This window comes from Galleria mellonella, unplaced genomic scaffold (assembly GCF_026898425.1).
Source record: "Galleria mellonella isolate WM207_F2 unplaced genomic scaffold, CSIRO_AGI_GalMel_v1 utg23, whole genome shotgun sequence".
Taxonomy (NCBI): Eukaryota; Metazoa; Arthropoda; class Insecta; order Lepidoptera; family Pyralidae; genus Galleria; species Galleria mellonella.
Window position 1 is genome coordinate 3,056,436 of NW_026442045.1, and position 9,691 is coordinate 3,066,126.

Sequence of the window (9,691 nt, forward strand, 5' to 3'; positions counted from 1 at the left end):
GACCTCCACGTGGTCCCCCCTGGAAACCATCGTGCTGAATTCCAACTATATTCATCACGATGAGCTAACTGACCTATCTTTTCATCATCACCTGTCATCCTTCACTGGTGTCCCGTCAGTGTATACCGTTAGCGCAGGCGGTGTAACTATTCCATCATCACCCATTGAAAAAAAAAGAGCTGACGTTTTGTCGTTCCCCTCATGCGGGCTTGCAGTACGGAGTACGGAGTATCTGCAGCCAACAGCACATACGCTGAAGAAAAAAAAAACATATTCAATGTTTTTAGAAAAATATGATGAACCTTGTAGACAGACAAAGCTTGAATCACACACGTATACATGGTGCTTGATACATAGAGATTGAGCTGCTCCATTTTCTCTTAACTGTATAAGGAGTATATAGTGGATAAAAAGAATGTACAGTGTAGTAGAAGGAATGTGAGGAAGATAGGGTTTTCTAAACATTGTTCTTATTATACATTAGTTAATTATTAATCTATGTATGACAGTGTCTGTTCAATGTTGTCACACTGTCAGGTATGACACAGGTCACGTCACTCACATCTGACTGTCAAATGAGTTCAAGTCTTTATTTCGTAATTAATATTTATTTTTCTTATTCAAAAACCAGAAAACTAATTAAAAACGTAAACTTTTAAAAATTATCACAAAAATATGTTTCATCGATTAATGCACATACAGTTTGAGACCAATGTATATGTTAAAAAATCAATTTTTTTAAGATTTTTGACCAAGAAAGAACATTTTAATCAACGCGGGTTCAGGTTATTTTCAAGTCACAAGGCTTCCGCCCTACGAAATTATTATGAACGATCGTTCAACAGCCACAGTAGAAATTTATGTATTACACTAAGGAATTATACTAGCCAGGTGGATGCTCAGAAAAAAAATGAACAGATAGAAAGTCTAAAGGACAAAACTGCGTTATCGCCCTCGAGAAAAATTAACGTTAAATTAAAGCCATCGGAATTGAAAAGATTATTTAGTTTAGCTCAGCCTGAAAAATGGACCCTCACTGGTAAGCAAAATACTAAAGTTAGTTTGGTCATTGGGTACCCTTATAAGCATCTCATAGTACCCCTAAATTATACCTTAGGGGTACTATGAGTCTAATCTGAATATGAGATAATCATTATTTTTTATGATTTATTACTTTAACCGAAAAAAAACCATTAAAGTGAGCTAGGTACAAATTGAAGGTAGATGCAGTAGGGTATTACTTTTTGTAAATAACTCAGATATTATATTTATAATATAAATATATTAATGGTAATTTTGATTGCCTATTATGTAACTCCACAATCCCAGGATAAAATTAAGAGAATGTGAGAAGGTATTAGAACATTCGGTCAGTGGGTACCGCCAAGGCAGCTAAAAGTGTAACACAATACAAAAGTAAGAGTACAAGAGAGCAAAAACTATACCAAATTATTTGATGAGAACCATAATAGTAGGTTAGAATTCTCCTCTGTGTAGAGAAGTATTTAACAGTATTATGTTAATTGGTTATTAATATTATGTAACAAGTCTACTTTAAATGCAAACAGAGGTAGCATAAACGTAAAATGAAGCATAAACATCAGTTAATATCGAATTTTCCTATTACCTACCATTATTGCTACTCACTGCCGAAATGAATGATTCTGAGACATTTGTATCTATCAACTACTTGTACCACATTTGCAATGCTTAATTTAGCAATTTTGCAAAACTAGTTTATTCACATTTCTAATGTGCAATTGTTTTCTTCACTTGTAAATAAATTGACTCATTAAATCAGAAACTGACATTTTCTATTTACTTTTGATGTTTAAATTTTTCTTATTTACCAAGATTTGTTTAAACTAAGATAATAAATAGACTAGACTGTTTTTATCTAGAAATCAAACTGGCTATATATTGTGATCAAAAATTATAGTTTCATAATTTCTTTTTTCAGGTGCTATTGGATTTCTTATAATATCTTCAAGTGTGACAATGGCTGTGCCCTTTTCTCTTGGAAAAGTTCTGGATATAATTTATAGCAGTACTAATGATTTGCCTGCAGCCAGAGAGAAGTTAGATGCACTTTGTCTTGTACTGTGTGGTGTATTCTTGGTTGGAGGCTTATGCAATTTTGGCAGGGTATACTTGATGTCAATATCTGGTAAGAACTAAAATTGTTGTAAACATTTCTCAAAAAAAAAAAAAAACTATACCCTAATCTTGTAGTCAGTGATATTTGTTAATGTTAAGATATGTTAAAAGTGGAAGTATTAGGTGAAGCCTAGATTAACCTAAGCAATTATATAGATGGTGTGCTATCTGATAAAGAAAATAAGAGTTTCTGGAGGTGATGTATTTGAAAGTTATGAAAGTGAATGAAGCAAGTGATGTATGTAAGGCTAGAGAACTTTGATAGACAGTACTCATTTACCTCAAAAGTGATTAAAGAAAATTATAAAAAAAAATATAGCTTGCATAATGCCCTTGATATTGCAGGTGTTAATAGGTGCAACTGCTTATCATCAGGTGAACAATATGCTTGTTTGTCTTCTCACTGATATAAGAAAAGTTTTTGTGAAAATTTTAATTTTATAAAAAGTTGATTCATAAGTGTTGATTGATCATCATAACATTGTTAGTAAATGTTATTCTGTAATTTGCAGGTCAAAGAATGACACAGGCACTACGTAAACAAGTATATGGTGCTATAATGCGACAAGAACCAGCTTGGTTTGGTAGGACATCAACCGGTGAACTGGTGAACAGGCTATCTGCTGATACTCAGCTTGTTGGTAGAAATTTAAGCCAGAATGTCAGTGATGGTTTGCGGTCACTGGTGATGGTCTGTGCTGGCACAGGCATGATGGTAAACAAATATACATAAAACATTTAATACATTTAGCTGTAATATTTTTGTTTATTTGAAGAATTACATTTTTTATTTGAAGAATGCACAAATTAATAATACTTTTGTGTGTGTACTTCAATTAAAAGAAAATACAAAAAAATAATAAAGGGTAATTTAGCAAATGTTTAATTATGTGCAATAGTCCACATAGAACATGTGTCATGAAAATAATCTGGCAATTAGTAATAATTTATATTTATTTCAATAATAATTTATATTCTCCATGGACAGTTTAGATCAGTCTGCAACATGCACATAATACCTCTGGTTTTACAGGCGTATATAGGATGATAATGGAATGGTAACCCCACCTGCACTAATGGTATACGCTGGTGGGGCACCAGTGGGGGCTGATAGGAGAGGTTGAAAAGGCAGGTCAGTTAGCCCATTGTGATGAATAAACCTTGAATTCAGCACAATGGTTTCCTATGGGATTACGAGGAGGTTGACCTGACAGGGTTTATTTCTAGCAATAGGACTATAACCATAGTCCATATAACCAACAATCCCTTCTCCTCGTTGTATATAGTTTCCAGTAACTGTTTACAATCGGACAGATTATGCTTTATGATATTACTGATTTTTATCTGTGCCTTCATCTATGTGACTAGGTAAAAAATAGCTTATATCCCTCTCCATTCTATATAGTAAATTTCATAGTGATTGGTTGAGTTCTTAAGGCACCATAAGATAACAAACAAACAAACTCATTTTCTTATTTATAATTTTAGTAAGGATTGGTGAAATTCCTTTGGCTATCTCAATAGAAATTAGTTGTTTTTTTTTAACATTGCAATATAGATAGAATATAATAAAATAAATATAAATAATAATATTATTCATGATAATAAAAAAAAAACTATATTGATAAAAAAATTAAAGTATTTTAGTAACTTTAAAATGTTTGAAGAGAGAAGTAACTGAATATTTTTATCCAAATTAGCTTTTACATCACTATGTATAAATTAATGCAGATTTACATGTCACCATCATTAGCATTGGTTGGCCTTTGTGTAGTGCCACCTGTCTCAATCTTGGGCATCATGTATGGGCGCTTTATACGAGGTATTACACGTCAAATGCAAGACACACTGGCTGAAACTAGTGAGGTTTGTATAATTTGAACTAATTACAGATCTATTTATTTCTTATGTGATGAAAATTATACTTTGTATGATTTTTTTTTTAAATAAATTTCTTTATATTTACAGTTAGCTGAAGAGAAGATATCTAATATAAAGACTGTGAAAGCATTTAGTAAAGAGAAAGCAGAATGTATATCATATGCACAAAAAATAGAAAACATTCTTAAATTGGCATACAAAGAGTCCTTAGCAGTCGGAAGTTTTTACGGTTTGGTATGGTATTCTTTAGTTTTTATTATTAGACTTAAAATATATTTTTTAAAGAACTTACTATACTTAGGAAAATAATATATTGTGAATTTGTTTTTGTTCATGGACTTTCATCGCTGGTTGTAAAATAAAATGGTCTAGTAATGAAACTTGTTTTCTTAATTTAATGTTGGTTCTATTTGCAGTGAGATGCAATTAATTAAATGTAACATATCACATGTGTAATATTTGCTATAATTTTTTTTTGTTTGTAGACTGGCCTCTCTGGAAATGCTATAATTATTTTGGTGCTATACTATGGTGGAGGAATGGTGGCGACCGAACAACTGACTGTGGGCAATTTAACATCTTTCCTCTTATATGCCGGATATGTGGGCATAAGTATAGGTGGTTTGAGTAGTTTTTACACCGAGTTGAATAAAGGGATAGGCGCTGCTACGAGATTATGGCAGATTATTGATAGAGAACCCACTATACCTGTTTCAGGTTTGTATGATTTTATATATTTTTTTATTATATTAGCCGTTAATTGTACACTGCTGAATATAAGATCCCCCCATCCCCATTTCCCCCATTCCGCTTGGTAGGCGGATTGGCAACAACAATTAAATTTTGGTGATGTTTTAAGAGGGACTCTGCTGCCCATCTCTCGACCATTCGTCGTCATAAGAGGTGACTAAGGGAACTTTCTTAGTCGCCTTTTACGACAACCACGGGAAAGTAAGGGATGGTCGATTCTACCGGCCGGGACTATATGGCATGATTTTATATCAAAGAAAAATCTCGAAGTTGCTTCGTCGTCTGTCTACCTATTTATGTATATCTATTTTTTTTAATGAATAATTAAAAAAAAATCAAATGACCTTGTTAATTTTAGGTGGTTTAAGACCCAATGAAAGGCCTAATGGAGAGATAGTCATCGAAAATGTGTGGTACTCATATGAAGGTGCACCGTTGATTAAGGGGTTCAATTTACATCTTCGTCCGGGCAAGTCCTTGGCACTGGTCGGTCGTTCAGGCTGTGGTAAAAGCACGATAGCATCTTTGATACTCCGGTTATATGACCCTGACAAGGGTAGAATATTGTTGGATGGCGTCGACATTCGCGAACTCGATCCAACTTGGTTGAGAAGTCACATCGGTTATGTCAGTCAGGTACATTGAAATTTAAATATTATAAATAATTTTAATTAACTGAACTACCATTAGAGCGGCCCAGATAGAGATAGCAAAAAAAAAAAACGAACAATAAAATATTTTATTGAAAAATTGTCCTCTTTATAAATATAAAATAAAAAAAAAATCGGTCAATAAGTATTACATTTGTTAGTAACTCTATTTTTTTCCGAATCTTATAACCTGGGGTCTAGGTATAGGCATCACATTAATGATCTATAGGGAAGGCTGCGGTTAAATGTGCTCGAATTTCATTAAAAAAAAACCTGAATTATAGTTTGTATTTGCAGGAGCCAGTATTATTTAGTGGATCGATAAAGGAAAATATACTGTATGGTGCTCTGGATGAAGATGATGCGCCTAGCGATAAGGAGCCCGCGTGGCTACGAGCGGCTCGAACTGCCCATCTACACGAACTAGTGCAAGCGGACGAGACGAGGCGCGGTAGCGGCGAACCCGGCTGGGAACGTCAGGTTGGCGCTTTAGGTGGGCAACTTAGTGGCGGACAGAAGCAACGTGTTGCTATAGCCAGGGCTGTTGTGAAGGTATGTGCTACTTACCATTAGGAGTTATTACCATATACATATATTAGATAGATATTAGAAGTAGGAAAACCAATAAAGCAGACCATATTTCAATGGTATACTAAGATAAAAGATATATCAGCAGGTTTACTCTTGAATTTAATGTGATATCAATGCAATCTATTGCCAATGACAATTTTGTACGACACTCATGAAATTATAATTAAGAATCAGGTAAGAGTTGGGTTCACTTTGCAATAGTTTGATGGAATGGCAAGTTATATTACTATACATCTATAGAACAATGAGGAACTATTATGTGGCAAATATTGCAATCCGAGATTGCGATATGTATCAATTCTAATATCAAACTATTTGAATTTATTTTCAGAGTAACTCCACTGATTTTAAATTCGATCTTTAGGAATACAATTGTGAAAACAATATCGAGTAGTTTTTGTGTGATGCAAGAATAAACAAACTAAAATTCTAAAAATTATTGCTTTTTCTACTATTGCTGTTAAGACCCCTCATATACATTTTGTTTAAATATCTAAGTAAAGACATTGTTTAGTTATAAATGTATTATGTGTATATTATAATTTAATATTCACATAATACATTTCGTAAAAGAATTAATAATTTTCAAAACAGTATGGCAACCTCGCAATTACCGGTAAATATTCAAAAATCATTCAAGAATTTTCAACGTTTCTAATTGATAATTTTTGTGTATTTATTTTGCATAAAATATAATTAATGTTGCATAAAAATCTACCACTGAAAACTGTGCACCTACTTTATATTTTGCTTTGAAATTTTTCAAATACTTTTTTCCCATCAAAATCGAAATTTTAATTGACAGTTAATAAGTAAATGATTGCAAAATGCAGAACACTTTTCAAAATCAGTCAGAAATATTGAAAATTCTCGAATAGTTTTTGAAAAAACGCACCGTCGAAAAATGTAACGTCGTAAATGTATGAACACTTAACTGTTAATTTTTTATATCCTATTTTTTACTGTAATCATTTGTTGCAGAATCCTAAAATACTTATACTTGACGAAGCTACTTCAGCATTAGATGCATATTCCGAATTCCTAGTGGACAAAGCTCTCAAAGAGATCAGCCGAGACCGGACAGTCCTCACCATCGCACACCGACTTAGCACAATACAGTCGGCCGACGAAGTCGCCGTGCTAGAAAATGGAGTCGTGATAGAAAAGGGTCCGTATGCGGAACTGATGGCAAAACCGGACGGTTTCTTTAGGGAACTCATTACGCATCAGACCTTCGCCGCGAAATCCAGGGAGAAGCGGGACTCGCAAAAAACGTAGTCAAATATGTTTTTAATGAATTTTAAATTTGATACACAATACAGGTTGTACATACATAGTTAATAATTGCTTATATATTTCGTTTGTATCACGTAATGACAAATGTTGGGATGAATTTGTAATTTAGAACAAATTATTTTACCAAATAATGACATACGTTTAAATTTTGAATAACGTAAACCGATGCCTGTTATTAAATAACAATCTGGTGTTATCAGAATAGAGGATATGGTTTGCTTGATTGTACCCATTATTTTCGTATTTATTGTATATTTGTATTTAAATGTATATGTAAGTAATTTTATTGCCATGTTTTGTTTTAACAGCTGTTATGATTTCACGAAATTTTATCAGGTATAAGATTGGTACGTGAAACAAATACCATTTGAAGGATATAAAATATACTTAAAATTTAAAATCAAAATATTGTGACTGATAAAAAAAATTGTCGTCATACGGATTTGTAATAGGTACCTATGTAGGTACTACGCTAAGGTGACACAATAATTCTACTTAAGATTAATGGGTGTAAACAATTGTTAATCTTAGATACATAGAGTTCCGTCTGGGGCGCGACACGAATCGAAATTACCCGTCAGTCCTGATTAAAAAAAGATAAATTATCACTTAGTGGTCTCGTCATAGCCGGTTAACGATATTTTTATCTAATCGATTATTTAGTAAAGATTAAATAATCTATTAGTATAAATCGGCATTTTTTAATATATTGAAGTTGTCAACAAATATGTGGCATGCTCTCTCTAAAGTTTTAATATCGTTACTTTCTAAAGTAGCATATTATAGTATTGACCTCTTTGATAGTAAAAATGTATTTGTTTAATAATATCAACAAAATATCATCATCAGTCATCGATCTGGAAGGTCCTTGATTGATTTATTAATATGTATTTAATGTAATATTAACCTTTTGACCGCTTAGCTTTGTAACAGTTGTCATGTCTCTAGCGCCCGTTTTAATTCGACAACTTTTTATTGTACTTGATTTCTAACATTTTTCTGACTATAAATATTCTGAATATTATAATTTTTTCTTTTCTATTCTGTAATACTGCCGTATAAATCCGATACAAGTGCTATAGCCACAACTCAAGGATAAATTCAATGATATAATAAAAAAACCATTGGGATAAATCCGGCTAATGTAGTTAAAAGGTTAAACAAATGAAGTATGTAATGTTATTAATGATCTATGTCGACTTCATAATATTCGTGACCAACTAAAGAGATATATTTATTATCATAAATGTACAAAACATACGGATAAATAGTATTTTTATTATATTGTAAAGTGTGTTGTAAATTATTCAGTAGGCACCTACAGTAATTTATATGACATATAATGTAAAGGGATTATTTATTTTTATTGTGACAAAAATAAAATTCCATTGTTGCTTTAAGTGTTTATGTACTTATTAACTAATGTAGTGTAGATAATATATCAATAGGGGTTTTGGTATAAAATCTTAGTCGAATTATTGATTAGTTGATTAAAATTGTTTTGTTTAATTTTTGCTACTACTGTATACGTGTCACTGCCAACATTCGAGTATTGATTACTATTATGGATTTACTCGGATTATTAATATGGACTTCCGTAAAATAATACCTAGTTCAGTAAAAAAATTAGTCAAATTTTTCAAATTTCCAAATACCCTTTCTAGACATTGTAACAATGCAATGACAATGTAAATTGGTAGAGTTACCACAAATATTTAGTTTAAAAGAAGAAGTTTCGGGATTCAATAGCATTTTTTGTTATTATTGTAATTTCTCGTTGTTAATATTTCAAAGTTATTCCATAGTAAGACTAGAATTGCATGCTGAGTGACTATAAACGAATCGTTATTTATGCACTCAACATATTTACATTTGTAACATGATAATAATTCGAAAAGACAAAGTTGCCAGGTTGCCATTTTTAGAAACTTCTATTTCTTTCGGGTATATTACAGTAATAACTGATTATTAGATTTACATTCGCTTAAGTAAATATCAATATATTAACAACATTGTTAACGAAAACAAATATATTTCGATAGTAATACTAAACAAAGAATGTGATAAGCAAAACAATATATTACATTTATATTGTTTTTGTGAGGACTTCTTTTGAAAATTGCTGTTTGTAATTTTTTTTTGTAATTTTGAATTTTTGGAATGGCAAATTAGTTGATGGATTACCTAATGAAAAGTAGTAATCTTTACATATACCTAAACATGAACATCACAGTGTAGTGTGGATTTTGGCACCTGTCATGTGTTGCCATTCTTGAGGACTAAAGTGTTGTTTTTATTCGCTATAATCTTACTATCGTATCTCACCGTTCGAATTGAAACACGGCTGTTTTTCTGCAAAAATACGA

At 32.0% G+C, this 9,691-nt stretch overlaps 1 protein-coding gene across 1 annotated transcript; it reads left to right on the forward strand.

Moving 5' to 3' along the window:
* The first annotated feature begins 551 nt into the window (after positions 1–551).
* On the forward strand, positions 552–8,725 carry LOC113512827 (ATP-binding cassette sub-family B member 10, mitochondrial). The gene is made up of 9 exons (XM_026896757.3): positions 552–1,039; positions 1,961–2,167; positions 2,670–2,872; positions 3,889–4,023; positions 4,126–4,272; positions 4,524–4,755; positions 5,147–5,424; positions 5,736–5,990; positions 7,011–8,725. Exons 1-9 carry the CDS (start codon positions 676–678, stop codon positions 7,305–7,307), a joined length of 2,118 nt encoding a protein of 705 aa, XP_026752558.2. The 5' UTR covers positions 552–675; the 3' UTR covers positions 7,308–8,725.
* Positions 8,726–9,691: the final 966 nt, after the last annotated feature.